The sequence below is a fragment of the Capricornis sumatraensis genome, chromosome 1 (assembly GCF_032405125.1).
Source record: "Capricornis sumatraensis isolate serow.1 chromosome 1, serow.2, whole genome shotgun sequence".
In the NCBI taxonomy this organism is placed as follows: Eukaryota; Metazoa; Chordata; class Mammalia; order Artiodactyla; family Bovidae; genus Capricornis; species Capricornis sumatraensis.
In genome coordinates this window covers 109,406,896-109,423,310 of record NC_091069.1, presented here as the reverse complement: position 1 = coordinate 109,423,310, position 16,415 = coordinate 109,406,896, and the positions used below count along the sequence as shown (strand labels likewise).

The window sequence follows — 16,415 nt, the reverse complement described above, 5'->3', positions numbered from 1 at the left end:
TATGGTTAGACCCTCTGGCCCATCACGGCCGTTTCTGAAACAAGACTCAGCATCGGGCGGCCTCTAGTGGCCACTGATGGCCAAGTATCACAGGGGACCCCTGACTCGCTGTGGAGGAAAAGGTACCTTCAACATCCTGAGAATGTAAAATCAAACAATCAGGGAGGAAAAATGAAACTATACCTCCAGTATCTCAAATAGTAGATAAAAAGCCTCAAATAGTAGACAGATTATAAAAATAATTTAGCCAGATTCTTTTGAGGATGTTTTTATTATGATCCAAAACCTTGAAGAACTCACTTTTACTTTAAAAATTCAAACTGAAAGGAAAACTAGAGATTTCAACAACGTTCACAAAGGGTGGCAGCTGTCTTGTTTTAAGCTATGGTTATTATTATTTTACCTAAAGAAAGGTGAGCTAATATTTTGGAAAGCTTTGTCAACGGGGAAACTTCATCTGGGTCTCCACTTTATGTCTTTTACGCCATGAAAATGTCTTTTCAAAGCAGTGTTATCCGCCCACGGAGAACTTAAACAGGAGTCATCATCGTTTTCTTCCAGCTTCTGCAAACACATGGGTTTCGCTCAGGGCGGCATTCCAGGAAAGTGTTCTACAGAATCCACGACCAACCTCCCCACTCCCCGCCTCCCTGGAGAAGCAGGACACCTCCAGACTCTAATGCAGGGGGACACCGGGCAGGGGCCCCACAGCGTTGGTGAGGCTGCAGCTCCGAAGCCCCCCCCCCCCCCCGCCACATCCTGCAGGACCCACGGCCCCCAGCTGCCACAAGGCCTGGGTGAGGCACGGGGGAGAGGGGTGAACACCCCAGTGTCTGCCCTGTTGAAACCCATCCCGCAGTACCTTGAGCTCCTCCTGTCTTCTGTGATAGTACAGCATCAGCTGTTTCTGCTCCTCGCTGCTAATGATGGGCTCTCGAGCTGGAGCTCCCTGGCCCCTCTGAAAAGACGAGGGGACAGCACGCTATGGGTGAAGGCCTTCTACGGATGACCCAGGAGGGTACAGCTCACGTCTTACAACTGCCTTTGCTGCTGCGGTTGTTGTTTTGTGCTCCAGTGGGTCCGACTCTTTGTGACCCCCTGGACTCCTCTGTCCATGGGATTCTCTCCAAGCAAGAATACTGGAGTGGGTTGCCATTTCCTACTCCAGGGATCTTCCCGACCCAGGGATGGAATCCCCTGTCTGTTGGGTCTCCTGCACTGGCAGGCAGATTGTTTACCACTGTGCAACTGGGAAGCCCAAAGCCCAAACTGTTCTTTGTGGACGGCTAAACAAGGTCATGCTGAAGCTGAAACTCCAATACTTTGGGCACCTGATGCAAAGAGCTGACTCACTTGAAAAGACCCTGATGCTGGGAAAGATTGAAGGTGGGAGGAGAAGGGGATGACAGAGGATGAGATGGTTGGATGGCATCACCGACTCAATGGACATGAGCTTAAGTAAATTCCAGGAGTTGGTGATGGACAGAGAGACCTGGTGTGCTGCAGTCCATGGGGCACAAGGAGTCAGACACGACTGACTGACTGAACTGAACTGATCTGAAACAGGTCATGCATCTCTCATTATCCAAAGCGAATCGTCAAGGGAGTCTCATTCTTGCTCTGGGCCCTCACAGTGGAGGCCGGGGAGTGTGTGTTGGTTACAGCCATTGCCAAGCCAGCCACCGCAGGTCTAGTGGGGAAGGGGTAGTGACAATTGTGGAGGCCACCCTGTTTCCCCCAAACTTTAGAGAAACGGTTTAGGAGAGGGCATGCACACAGCAGTCTGCAGGCACACAGCTCTACACCAGGTCTTTACAGGTCTCCAGCCCTCCACCGCGTTCACAGGCCGTCAGCACTCTGAAAACCTTGAGACCAGCGTGCAGGGCTGCATTTTTCATCTCCAGAAGCGTTTTGAGTTACTTGTAAGCCCTATTTTTTAAAGCTGAAATCATCTTGGTACACTCTCCTTTCCCCCCAGTTATAAGGAACTCCAGGACTCCCCTGGTCATCCAGGGGTTAAGAATCCACCTGCCAGGGCAGGGGGCACAGGTCGAAGCCTTGTCTCGGAATATTCCACACACTGACGAGCAACTGAGCCCGTGTACCGCAAATACGGAGCCTGAGCGCCTAGAGCCCTGCACTGCAATGAGAAGCGCACGCAGCACAGTGAGGAGGGCCTCTCAGCCCAGCTGGAGAAAGCCCTCGCACAGCAGTGAAGACACTGCCCTGCCGGAAGGAAATAATACATTGTTCAAACTGGAAAAAACAAACAAATGCCAGGTACTGTCAACTGATCCCCCTTTCCTTCCAGTTTCCGTTGCTCCATAAAGAGGACAGTTTTAAGCTTGGACCAAACAGGATTAGAGTACCTGCTTCGGAGTGTTAAATCTTTCAGATGCACTGTAAATTTTTATCAGTGTGAAAGTAAGTTAAAAAAAAACCAAGTGACACCTTAAAGTCAAAGCGCTTACCTGCTGAATCTTGACGATGATTTTGGTTTTTTCGTTCTTCCCCACGTAGTCTGAAAGCTTCTTGGTACGTCTCAGCTCCTTGGCTGCCCACCACAGCTGTGCCTCTGATTCTTTGATGACGTTGAGCCCTGCCTGGGGGCCACGGGCGAGACTGAGCTTTAAGGGTTCTGGGGCATTGGCATGGTCAGTGGCCCTCCCAGAGAGGGACAGGCTTCCGGTGCCCTGCCCTCCCGACCCTGGGAGCACCGGCTTCCCTGCCCACTCACCACCCTCGCTCACCTGGGTACCTTCCCTGTCAGTCCCCACTCACGCCCTGACTTGGGTAACTTCCTGCTCTGGGGGGTGGGGGTATCCTGTCTCACTGGCACCCTCATCCATGCATGATGTAAGGCCCCTCTGAGACAGATTTTTAGACTACGGCCAGGGAGGAAAACGGGGATCCTGCTGGGTGCTTACATATAAAAGTCCCCGACTCACAACGATTTCATCTGTGACTTATTGACCACATGATGGTGTGAAAGGGATACACATTCAATAGAAAACATACTTCAAATTTTGACTTTCATCTCTTCTCAGTCTAGTGATAACAGTGTGATGTTTTCTTGGGATGCTGGGCCGTGGCGGTGAGCTTATGATCACCAATCAACTGATACACTGACAACCATTCTGTACCAGACAACAGTTCTGTTTTTCACTTCCGGTATAGTATTTAGTAAATCACATTATAAAATAGGCTCTGTGTTGGATGATTTTTTTCTAGCTATTGGCTAATGTAAGTATTCTGGAGCACATTTCAGGCAGGTGAGAGGCTAAGCTATGATATTGAGGGCACTAAATGCATTTTCAATTAATTATTTTCAACTTATGTTAGGCTTGTTGGGACATAACCCATCATAAGCTGAGGAGGATCCATGTGGGTATAACGGGGCTGTCAGTTTGCTTCTTCATCTCCCGCCTATTTAAGATGGCTCAGAGGAAAAGATACTGCCCCACAGGGTAAGGAATAAATGAGAAAAACAAGCGAAAGTGGAGCATAAAGCTAGGAAAATATTCAGGAGCAAAAGGGAAGGCCAGAACACAAAATTCCATCAATGGGACCAAGACATCTGGCAGAAACAGGCACAAATGAGGTTACTGGCTTCCCAGTGCCTCCCAATTCCCAAAGAAAACGGGAAAAGTTTCAGCTCCTCCCTCCTCTGCCGCTCCTGTGTGTGCCAAGCCCTGAACCAGGAGCAAACCGCTGGGGCCCTCCCCTGAATTCACAACTCTGCTCTGAAGCCGAGCCTAGCAAGATGGAAAGCTGTGTATGAAGCAAAAACTACATCAGGACAAATATGAGGTCAGACATGAGCGGCTTCTGCCCTGGGGCGGGGGTAGGCATGAACTCACATTATAGAGACCCCAAGAGCCACCCATATACCTGAGTCCCCGACAAATCTTCTTTATTTTCAAATTCCATCCGGATGGGATCGTACGGCGGCAACCCCATGGGATAAACTATCATCACGGCACCTCGAAGCTGGTCCAAGGCATCGTTCACCATCTCCATGGTCATGCAGACGTTGGCTTCCACTTGTTTCTGGAAGTGGTGGTGGGCACTGTTATCTATGATGCAGCCAATCAGCTCAACAGACGTCAATCAGGTTCTGGTACAAGACTCACGCCAGCTGCTGCCGGAGCAGCAAACAGAATCAGATGGTGCTGCTACCCACATGACTCTGATCTATTTGTGGGGCTGAGCCACGGCCGCCACAGCCTCGGTGATAACGCAGAATATGAGTGCCATCCAGGGGGTGAAGCACAGAGAACACTCCGAGGGCAAGAATCCTGGGATCTTAGCTTCCCGGCCAGGGATCGAACCTATGCCCCCTGCAGTGGAAGCGCGGAGTCTTAACCACGGGACCGCCAGAGAAGTCTGGTCGGGGACCTCATGCTTTAGCTCGTGGTGTCTGCGTGAGCGCTGGGTAGTCAGCGTTAGAGCCGCACTGAACTGCAGGCCCCCCCCAGCTGACATCTGAACACAAAGACTATTGGGGGACCGTAAACAAAGTGGTAACTGTGGAAATGAGGGGAGCAGCTGGGATTCAAGAGGCATCGTGGGAGCACGTGGACCAGACAAGGCATTCGGGTGACAGAGGGGCAGTGACAAAGGGGACCCTGATACACTGGTGGTTGTGTTAACAGAAATGAAAAGTCTGCAGGAAGGGCCAGCTCCGACACAGAACACATGGCAGAGGGATCCAGGAGTTCAGGCCTAGAAAACTTGAGTTGGAAGGGCTGGCTGGACTTCCAGGTGAAAGAAACCCAGGCTGCAAGTAAACAAGGGTTCTGGGGTAGAGGACAGAGACTGGAGAATTATCTGCAGAGAGTGGACGCTGGTATTTGGCAGAGAAGATAAAATGCCAAGGAAGAAAGGACAGAAAGAGAAGCGAGCTGAGGCTAACACACTTGGTCAAACACTGGATTTAAGCAGCAAGACGAAGAGAAAACAGCAACCAGAAGCTGCGAGAGGAGACCCGTGGATGTGGTGCAAAGTCAGATGTGATTCAGGAGTCAGACGGGAGAGGCTTCTGGATTTGCCGCTCAAGGGCCACTGGGGGCCCCAAGGTGGCCATGTCTGTGGGGGGAAAGAAAACAGCGGCCAGGTTCTCAGAAACCTGGGAGGATCGGGCCTGAGGTTCTGGGGGCCTCTCTTGCCTTACCTACTCCCAGGGCGGCTTATGAAATTGTTTCCAAGTCAGAAACCCCCATCACATGTATCGGGCCTCCCCGGGAGGGGCCCGCGCCCACAGGTGGTGTGAGGGTCCACTAGCCCCGGGGGTCCAGACCAGAGAACGCCACCCCCCTCAATATACCCAGACAGGGGCGCCAGGGGGTCGCTTTCTACAAAAGCTCCACTGATACCAAGGGCGGTGGTCCTCACCAGGCACCATGGTGGGGGACAGAAAAAGTCAAGGATGGCAGATTCCCCGCAGTCCTGGGCTTCCACTTTCGGCGGAGGGTGGGTCCCAGGGGGATGAGTGCACAGATGTCGCTGCCCTCAAGGGGCCCCAGCTTGGATGTCCCACCACCTTCCACACTCCCCCGGAGGAACCTGAGCGATGGAGGCGGAGGCTTGGGGCCCAGGGGCTGTACGGTGGAGCTACTGGGATCTGAGTGCCCACCTGTCTGCCGCGTGTTCCGACCCATGGGGCTAGCTGCCCCCGACGTGGCAGGTCTGGGGAGGTGGGAGCCAGGCCAGCTACATGTTGGGGCTACATGAAGGGCCCTGGGTGAGAATCAAGCCCTGGCCGCACGGGCTCTGCCACTTCGGGCTAATTGCTGCAGAAAAGCGACTGGAAGACCTGTGAAAGCTGTCTCTAAACTATGAAATGACAACATAAAAATACACACAGGCAGCAGGAAGAAGTGACATAAACGCACAGGAAGGATTTCCCCAGGAGGAGGCGTGGGGGAGTGGAGCGGGCAGAGTAGGGCCCAGGCCACTGCTCTCCTAACCTGTTCTGGGATGGGCCAACTTGACTACATGTTACTAGTTATCATCTATCCTTCTGGGCTTCCCTGGTGGGCCAGACGGTAAACAGTCTGCCTGCAATGCGGGAGACCCAGGTTCAATCCCTGGGTTGGAAAGATCTCCTGGAGAATGAAATGGCAACCCATTTCAACATTCTTGCCTGGAGAATCCCATGGATAGAGGAGCCTGGCGGGCTACAGCCCATGGGGTCCCAAAGATTTGGACACAACTGGGCGACTTTCACATTCATCCTTTAAAAAAAAAGGTCTCTGCAGCCAAATTCATTTTGTAAACCCTGGGTTGAACCGAAGCCTTTCCTATATTGAGAGGCAGAAAAGCATGCTCCCCTGAATCACTTAAAGGATTCGCTGGCTTAGGAATCACAATGATACCCAGAGCACTGGGAGGGACAGGAGAGGCAGCAGTTATCCAGGAAGAAGACCCATGGTGGAGGGAGGGCGGGGGCAAGGACTGTCGTAAACAAAAGCCACTCAGTTCCCGAAAAACCCTTAAATTACCGTCCTCCAGACTCACAGCCTATGCCTGTCAACGGTCTGACTTACGTTTCTCCTTCAATGAAGTATTTTGTGTGTAAGCACTTCAGATGATTACAAAGCGCTAACTCATAATGTACACCTGTTGTGTCAATCAGGTTCTGCAGATCCAGTGAGCGGCCACAAGGTTCGCATCTGCCCTACTTGCCTTTCTTTAGTTCTTAATGGACACAAACTATGCCCCGTAAAATAGATAAGCAGCAAGGATTTACTGAATAGCACGTGGACTTATATTCAGTATAATCGGAAGGAAAAAACCACTATGTGGTATACCTGAAAGTAACACAACATTGTGAATCAAGAATAGCTCAACTAAAAAGGAAAAAAGGCTAAGGAAGCGAAATCATATGCACACCAATCCATATCTGGAGCCACCTTTACACAAGCCAGTAACCATTGTTATCTGCCCTGAAGAAACTGAGAGGATTGCAGGAAAGAAAGGGAAAGAAAAAACAAGCTAAGGCCCACTCTAAACATGTTTGTTTCCTTTGCCTCTGGAAGGAAGGGGGGTGGGGCACGGTGGGAGAGGAGGAAAGAGACAGACAGAAAGAGAAAGACAGAGAAAAAGAAAGAATGAAAAAGAGCTGGCTGGCTTTTTGGAATTTGTATTTCAAAAGACAAGGTTTAGAACATCATTTAAGAAGCTAACCTTAGATATTATGGCTTTGGCTTCTTCTATAGTCTTCTTTATAACTTGCTTCATTTTTTCATTTGGAGCTAAAAATAAAAAAAGGAAAGGGAGAGAGAAACAGCCATCTTTAGGATTCTTCTTAACCCCTTCTGTCTGAGTCAGGGAGGAAGTGAGATGAGAGAAAGTACAAGAATGGAATCTAGGCAAAGGACATAGGAAAGCTGGCTGTCAGAAGTTAGTTAAGTTCTCAAACTTGGTATTCTTAATAAATAACACTGGTACTTAGTCACTGAAAATACTAGAAATACAAAACTGTACTAAAACAAAGTGATTAACACAATCTTGATTTAAAGATGAATAGTGAACTGGTAATGTTCTGTTAATTGTTTTTATAAGTACTATGATTTAGTTCTTTGATGCAATTCCAGCTAAAAAGCAAAAAAAATCTCTCCAAATTGAGAATGGATTTAGGTATGAAAAGATGTGGAAGACAACCAACTATTATTATTTTCTAGGCTAAAGTGCAAAATAAATACCATTAATAGAAATTCCTCTTATCCTCAATATTAATTTTTTTTTCCGAGCATGCAAAGGCTTTCTTTCGCATGGACACTTTCTTTCTTTTGCTTTTAAGAGTGTTTTAAGGGTATAATAGGTACTTAAGTGTTTGTTAACTGATCAATTATAATCCTTTAAAGGGAGCTTTTTATGCAGGTTGAGAGGGATATGGTATCAAAATAGGTTACCACCCCTTTTCCCCTCCAGTCCCACACGAACAACCATATACTAAAAGGAGATTCAAGTGGAGACTGCTGGGCTGACATTCATTTCCTCTTTCCACACAGAATCGCTAAATAAACTCTGATGTACAAACTGTAACAAAACATACCCTGCAATACGTTTTCAATGATTATCCCCTTAGACTATTAAACTGAATGATATGAAAATGCCAATTTTCAATCATTTGTTGCCTATAAAGTTGGTAATTTCTTATGGTTCATCTACTACATTTAAAAGCTAGCTGAAACTTAGTAAGAGCAAGAAGACAGAGGCCTTTTATTCCATCTAATTTATCCTGGATTAGTGTTTTGCTGCTGCTGCTAAGTCGCTTCAGTCGTGTCCAACTCTGTGTGACCCCATAGATGGCAGCCCACCAGGCTCCCCCGTCCCTGGGATTCTCCAGGCAAGAACACTGGAGTGGGTTGCCATTTCCTTCTCCAATGCACGAAAGTGAAAAGGGAAAGGGAAGTGGCTCAGTCGTGTCTGACTCTTTGCGACCCCATGGACTGCAGCCCACCAGGCTCCTCCGTCCATGGGGTTTTCCAGGCAACAGCACTGGAGTGGGGCGCCATTGCCTTCTCTGAGCGTTTTGCTACAAGGAGTTATTAGGGCTTCCCTGGTGACTTAGACGCTAACGAATCTGCATGCAATGCAGGAAACCCAGGGTTCAATCCCTGGGTCTGGAAGATCCCCTGGGGAAGGAAATGGCACCCCACTCCAGTATTCTTGCCTGGAAAACCCCATGGACAGAGGAGCCTGGTGGGCTACAGTCCATGGGGTCGCAAAAGAGTTCGACACAACTTAGCAACAAAACAACAACAAGGAGTTATATGGTACAGTATTTTGTAAGTTTGAATAGAAATACTGAGGTCAGTTTTTTAACTTGAAGTTTTCACACTTATTGTTATATTCAGGCATGCGCAGAGAAGAAAAATCTGGATTACCTTGTCCATTCCTCCGTCCAATGTCATCTTTTTTAAATACTGAACCTCCACTAGGGATACACTTTTCACCCCATTCATCCTTTAATTTCAGTTCTTCAATCTGTTCATCAGTCAGTCCTTGCATATTAGGAGGCAGAAATACACCATGTTCTGCTAATTCTTCCATTTCTTAAAAACAAAAGGAAGTTAGACAATATGCATCACAGTCATTATTATAACACCTTACACTTCACTGGAATGGAAGCTTCCTAGAGGTCAGGGGCCCGTTGGCTATTTTATTTAACAGACACTGAGATGTCACTTGCTATGGCATACCTGTCCTTGACCTCTGACAAACGCTCACCAATGCATCCTAGATCAACAGAAGCAGAGCATCTGGGGGCTTGCCCACTGGTCACAGGCTACAGTTTCTGTGCTCCAATCCTCTGTGCTATGTTATACCTCCTGGCACTCAGGAGGCATAAATTCAAATTCACTGACAGGTTGAATACATACCCACATAGGGCATTATGGTTTTGCAAGTGTGTTCGCATAGATTATCTCAATTTCTCCTTGTGAGGTAGGCCAAGATAGTTATCACCATCCCCATCTTCCCCAATTCGCAGCGGAATCACCTGAGGCTTGCTCAGGTCACGCTGCTACTACTGCAGCCCTTCCGCGGTGGCAGAGACAGGAAAAGACCTCGATTTTCTAGTATCATGTTCACTATTCAGATGCATGCTTTCTAATTTTCCTGTTCCACATGTATTCACCCCAAAATGAGTCCACGTTTTAACCTTGCAAAATTGCCTTTCTTCCTTCTCTCGCTCCCTTCTTTCACATGAAAGAGGTATGTGGGGTCTTCATAGCACTTTGAGAAGACACCAGGTGGCCTGTAATAACACAATACTATGGAACAAATACCACAGAACAAATTACCAACTCGATGGACATGAGTCTGAGCCAGCTCTGGGAGCTGGTGATGGACAGGGAAGCCTGGCGTGCTGCAGTCCATGGGGTTGCAAAGAGTCAGACACAACTGAGCGACTGAACTGAACTGATGGAACAAATGGTCGAACTTAATGGGCTATTTATGGGATACTTATTGTTTCTCTCTCCCAACCCGACTGTAAGTATCTGGGGACGAGGGAAGTGGGGAACAAGGAACTGGCCTCATTTGTCCTTGTCTTTGGGTACAGCCGCCTGAACGTAGGTCCATAATAAGGACTATAGACAGGTGATGCTGTGCGCTAGTCTCTCAGTCGTGTCAGACTCTTGGTGACCCCATGGACTGTAGCCCGCCAGGCTCCTCTGTCCGTGGGATTCTTCAGGCAAGGATACTGGAGTGGGTTGCCATTTCCTTTTCCAGGGGATCTTCCCGACCCAGGGACTGAACCCAGGTCTCCTGCATTGCAGGCGGATGCTTTACCATCTGAGCTACTAGGAAAAGAATCCGCCTGCCAGATGTGGGTTGGATCCCTGGGTTGGGAAGATTCCCCTGGAAGAAAGGGCACCCCACTCCAGTACTCTTGCCTGGAAACTTCCACAGGCAGAGGAGCCTGGCGGGCTACAGTCCATGGGGATGCAAAGAGTCAAGACAGGACTGAGCAGGTAGCACAGATTAAATGAATGGGTTTCCCGTTCACTAATGAGACTCTGAACAATCAACACCACTTTTCAACTGATAATTTCACAGAAAAAGAAGCTGAGGCCCCTTTCCCCCCAGATGCTTTGATTTTAAAATAACACTTAATTGAGCTTGGCCTTAGTCGTAAATTTTACTAAGAAACTATAGGCATGACCCATAAATGAGTTCTTAAGGAACGGATAGTTTACGATCCTTAAGGAGTACTCTATGGTACAAAAATCACCTGTTACAGAAACAATGACATCGTGGATCACACCTGGACTAACACACTGTCAAGCACTGTGCTGCCTAAGGCGACAGTTAGGAGCTTCAAGAGGCTCTGAGTGCTAACTCCTTTCAGTCGTGTCCGACTCTTTGCGACCCCATGGACGTCAGGCATCCTCTGTCCATGGGATTCTCCAGGCAAGATTACTGGAGTAGGTTGCCATGTCCTCCTCCAGGGCTCTGCCTAGCTCAGGGATTGAACCCTGTGGCTTTTATGTCTTCTGCATTGGCAGGCACATTACCACTAGAATTTACATTTAAATGAATTGAAATAAAGAATGCAGTGTCTTGGCGGTGTTCAACAGCCACCTGTGATACCGGCCACCCACTCCAGTGCATTCTTGCCTGGAGAATCCCGTGGACAGACCACAAAGTCGCAAACAGTCGGACACGACTCATAGCAACTACCACTGCTCCGCCAGGGAACATCTCCAGCGCGCTGGAAAGTTGCATTGGCCGTCGCCGCTCCGCGGGTGGGGGTGGGGCGGGGGCCAGTGACCAAAACACTGTAACATGAGGATCAGGCTGCTTCCTAGAGCAGGAAACACGGAAGGAGGCAAGAACGCCGAGGCTCTCTTACTGTCTCTCGCCCTTGAAAACCATCCCAAAGCTGTGTGGCTCTCCCACCCCCACCAAACCCCCCGGAGACTGCTCTATCTCCAAAATCTCAAAAGAGAACACTCACTCTTAAAAATCGGCCCGGGGATCGTCCCACCTCTCACACTTGTGGAGATCCCCGACACCTGCTCTGGGGCCCAGGCTCTAGGCTCTCTCCCGTGCCACCTCCCGTCCCCCCTCCCCTCCTCCTCGGTTTCGGGACTTAGGTCGGTTTGTTTTGCTTACAGAGCCCCAGTCCCGACTCCCCAGGCCCTGGAGCGGCCCGTCCCGTCTGCTCCGAGCACCCATCCACGCGGTGCAGTCAGTTCAGTCGCTTAGTCGTGTCCGACTCTTTGCGACCCCATGGACTGCAGCACGCCAGGCTTCCCTGTCCATCACCAACTCCCGGAGTTTACGCAAACTCATCTCCACTGAGTCGGTGATGCCATCCAACCATCTCATCCTCTGTCATCCCCTTCTCCTCCCGCCTTCAATCTTTCCCAGCATCAGGGTCTTTTCCAGTGAGTCAGTTCTTTGCATCAGGTAGTACTGGAGTTTCAGCTTCAGCATCAGTCCTTCCAATGAATATTCAGGACTGATTTCCCACGCGGTGCAGCCGCTCCTGGAAGCATCTCTGGGGAAACCCGCGGTCCCCATGTCAAGCCCGACAGCTGCTAGTCTTCGCAAAGTCTTCACCGGCCTGACCCTCGGTCGCCCCTAGCCGGCCCGAGGAGGCCTGGCGGGTCCCACCCAACTTCGCCCCGTCCCCGCGGGCCCGGTTCTCTCCTCCCCTCCCAGGCCCCGCGCCGCACCTGAGCAGAGGCGCTGAACCTTGAGCCGCGCGTTGTAGACCCGGGCCACCTGCGCCGTGAGCTCCTCCAGCTCCGAGCTCCCTGGCGCCTGCAGCAGGAACTGGCTCTCGTCGCCCCTCTTCACGTGCAGCAGAACCATGGTGGCCGCGGGAGCCTCGCCGGAAGGCCCGGGACAAGCAGCCTGCGGTCACCGGCCTCCGCGGGCGGACAGCGAAGATTACCGACTAACGGTTGCCGGGAGGCCGCAACCCTGGGTTCGAGCACTCACGGTGCTGGGACGGGGCTGAGGAACTGGGGGAAACGGCTCCGCTCCCGGAAGTGGCTGTTGCCAGGAGCAACAAAGAAACGCGAGGAACAGAGAAACGCGGTCTGAGGGTGGGGGTTGTGGCCCACGGCTCAAGGGCAGACCCTGAGGGTGGGGAAGCTACGGTGCGCGGGGACCCGGGCCTCCCTCCACTACCGGGACAGTAGGTGCAGCCGAGCAAAGAGTCAGGGAGGGGCTCCCGGACCGGCCCCCGCACCGGCCGAGCCGACTTCGCCGAGACCCCGCTCCCGGAAGTGGCTGTGGCCGTGGCAACCCTCAAACCGACCAGCCGGCTGAGGGGAGTTCTGGCCGCCCGGTCGGCTCCCCGGGGGCCCGAGATTCCATCCACGGAGTTGGGAGGGGAGGGGCAGGGAGGTTGCTCGACCGGGAATGGGAGGGGATGGCGGGCACCCAGAGGCGCCGAGCCCCCACAGCAGTGTTCCCACCGGCGCTCCAGGCCTCGCCAGCCTTTCGGCCTTCCGCAGCCTCGACTTCCGGGAACGCCTCCGGCTGCTTCCGGTTGGAACGCTGAGGAGAGAGGCTGTGACGTATCGCTGAAGAGAGACCGTCGGCTGCTGGTTCTTTGGTCTTCAGGACTGAGGAATCTGGGAACGTGCCCGTACTTCTTCATGCGGGTGATTCGGATCCCCAAGTCTAGTGTATCTGACGCGGCTGACGCCGGAACGACGCTCCCCAAACTGTCGTCATTCACTGTCCAGCAAAATACTAAAGGCAGTCGTGGGCGGCGCTGTTTATTCCCAAACAGGGCGGCAGGTCCAGGGTCACGGCTCTCATGGAGCTTATATTCGGTGTAAGTGACAAAAAGAAAGCAAACATAAACGGATAAGGCAGATTTTAAAAAGTAAAAATTAAACAGGGTGATTCACTTTTTAGATAGGATGGTCAAGGAATGTCTTAAAGGGATGGGTAACGTTTGCACTAAGTCCTTTTTCACGAGGCGCTCGCAAAGTTATCGAGACTCCCCACCCCTGGTTGTCTCTTTGGAAAGGCCTTGCCGAATACGAATTGATTTGAATTTTACAAGCACCTGCCACTCCGCATACCTGACACTTTGACTCCCTGCATTGAATCTGTATCCCTGAAGTTCCCGGGCAGAGGAAGAAAGTGGGAGACTGTAGGCCTGGGAATGCGTCGAGGCAACCCAGAGCCTCATGTGAAGACCGCTAGAATGATACTGGATAGAAGGGGGAAGGCGCCCAGAGGGGAGATAGGTGTGTTTTCGTCTCTAGTACTGTCGGGGCTTCTGTTAGGTCCATACCATTTCTGTCCTTAATCGAGCCCATCTTTACATGAAATGTTCCCTTGGTATCTCTAATTTTCTTGAAGAGATCTCGATAGTCTTTCCCATTCTGTTGTTTTCCTCTATTTCTTGGCATTGATCGCTGAAGGCTTTCTTATCTCTTCTTGCTATTCTTTGGAACTCTGCATTCAGATGCTTATATCTTTCCTTTTCTCCTTTGCTTTTCGCCTCTCTTCTTTTCACAGCTATTTGTAAGGCCTCCCCAGACAACCATTTTGCTTTTTTGCATTTCTTTTCCATGGGGATGGTCTTGATCCCTGTCTCCTGTACAATGTCAGGAACCTCATTCCATAGTTCATCAGGCACTCTTATCTATCAGAGCTAGGCCCTTAAATCTATTTCTCACTTCCACTGTATAATCATAAGGGATTTGATTTAGGTCATACCTGAATGGTCTAGTGGTTTTCCCTACTTTCTTCAATTTAAGTCTGAATTTGGTAATAATGAGTTCATGATCTGAGCCACAGTCAGCTCCTGGTCTTGTTTTTGTTGACTGTATAGAGCTTCTCCATCTTTGGCTGCAAAGAATATAATCAATCTGATTTTGGTGTTGACCATCTGGTGATGTCCATGTGTAGAGTCTTCTCTTGTGTTGTTGGAAGAGGGTGTTTGCTATGACCAGTGCATTTTCTTGGCAAAACTCTATTAGTCTTTGCCCTGCTTCATTCCGCATTCCAAGGCCAAATTTGCCTGTTACTCCAGGTGTTTCTTGATTTCCTGCTTTTGCATTCCAGTCTCCTATAATGAAAAGGACATCTTTTTTGGGTGTTAGTTCTAAAAGGTCTTGTAGGTCTTCATAAAACCGTTCAAGAAGATATTAAGAAGAGGTGGCAAGAATACACAGAAGAACTGTACAAAAAAGATCTTCACGACCCGGATAATCATGATGATGTGGTCACTAATCTAGAGCCAGACATCTTGGAAAGTGAAGTCAAGTGGGCCTTAGAAAGCATCACTATGAACAAAGCTAGTGGAGGTGATGGAATTCCAGTTGAGCTGTTTCAAATCCTGAAAGATGATGCTGTGAAAGTGCTGCACTCAATATGCCAGCAAATTTGGGAAACTCAGCAGTGGCCACAGGACTGGAAAAGGTCAGTTTTCATTCCAATTCCAAAGAAAGGCAATGCCAAAGAATTCTCAAACTACCGCACAATTGTACTCATCTCACATGCTAGTAAAGTAATGCTCAAAATTCTCCAAGCCAGGCTTCAGCAATACGTGAACCATGAACTCCCTGATGTTCAAGCTGGTTTTAGAAAAGGCAGAGGAACCAGAGATCAAATTTCCAACATCTGCTGGATCATGGAAAAAGCAAGAGAGTTCCAGAAAAACATCTATTTCTGCTTTATTGACTATGCCAAAGACTTTGACTGTGTGGATCACAATAAACTGTGGAAAATTCTGAAAGAGTTGGGAATACCAGACCACCTGACCTGCCTCTTGAGAAATCTGTATGCAGGTCAGGAAGCAACAGTTAGAACTGGACATGGAACAACAGACTGGTTCCAAATGGGAAAAGGAGTACGTCAAGGCTGTATTTTGTCACCCTGCTTATTTAACTTATCTTCAGAGTACATCATGAGAAATGCTGGACTGGAAGAAACACAAGCTGGAATCAAGACTAATGGGAGAAATATCAATAACCTCACATATGCAGATGACACCATCCTTACGGCAGAAAGTGAAGAGGAGCTAAAAAGCCTCTTGATAAAAGTGATAGAGGAGAGCGAAAAAGTCGGCTTAAAGCTCAACATTCAGAAAGCTAAGATCATGGCATCTGGTCCCATCACTTCATGGGAAATAAACAGATGGGAAAACAGTGGAAACAGTGTCAGACTTTATTTTTGGGGGCTCCAAAATCACTGCAGATGGTGACTACAGCCATGAAATTAAAAGACATTTACTCCTTGGAAGAAAAGTTATGACCAACCTAGATAGCATATTCAAAAGCAGAGACGTTACTTTGCCGACTAAGGTCCGTCTAGTCAAGGCTATGGTTTTTCCTGTGGTCATGTATGGATGAGAGTTGGACAGTGAAGAAGGCTGAGCACCGAAGAATTGATGCTTTTGAACTGTGGTGTTGGAGAAGACTCTTGCGAGTCCCTTGGACTGCAAGGAGATCCAACCAGTCCATTCTGAAGGAGATCAACCCTGGGATTTCTTTGGAAGGAATGATGCTAAAGCTGAAACTCCAGTACTTTGGCCACCTCATGCGAAGAGTTGACTCATGGGAAAAGACTCTGATGCTGGGATGGATTGGGGGCAGGAGGAGAAGGGGATGACCGAGGATGAGATGGCTGGATGGCATCACGAACTCGATGGACGTGAGTCTGAGTGAACTCCGGGATTTGGTGATGGACAGGGAGGCCTGGCATGCTGCGATTCATGGGGTCGCAAAGAGTCAGACACGACTAAGCAACTGAACTGAACTGAACTGTTGGGGCAGGGATCACCGAGACCCTGGAACATGCAGTACTGGTCAGACTGGGAAATGTCTTTTACCCACAGGGAGAAAGGGGTCTACTGGGTTCACCTACGTCCTGACTGCTGGCTGTAAGATCCTCCTCTGATTTTCTCCTGAATCCAACTAAGTATC

General features: G+C 49.6%; 1 protein-coding gene across 2 annotated transcripts; it reads right to left on the bottom strand.

Annotated features, from left to right (window-relative positions):
• Positions 1–280: 280 nt before the first annotated feature.
• CFAP298 (cilia and flagella associated protein 298) lies at positions 281–12,964 on the bottom strand. Of its 2 annotated transcripts, XM_068975369.1 has the most exons (7): positions 12,195–12,964; positions 8,895–9,062; positions 7,189–7,256; positions 3,892–4,050; positions 2,472–2,603; positions 863–958; positions 281–564 (listed from the first exon to the last, which is right to left on the bottom strand). In XM_068975369.1, the coding sequence occupies exons 1-7, from the start codon at positions 12,331–12,333 to the stop codon at positions 454–456; spliced, it is 873 nt and encodes a 290-aa protein (XP_068831470.1). In that variant the 5' UTR covers positions 12,334–12,964; the 3' UTR covers positions 281–453. The 2 variants fall into 2 exon arrangements, with proteins under 2 accessions (XP_068831470.1, XP_068831479.1); XM_068975378.1 differs by lacking the exon at positions 863–958.
• Between the last annotated feature and the right edge of the window lie 3,451 nt (positions 12,965–16,415).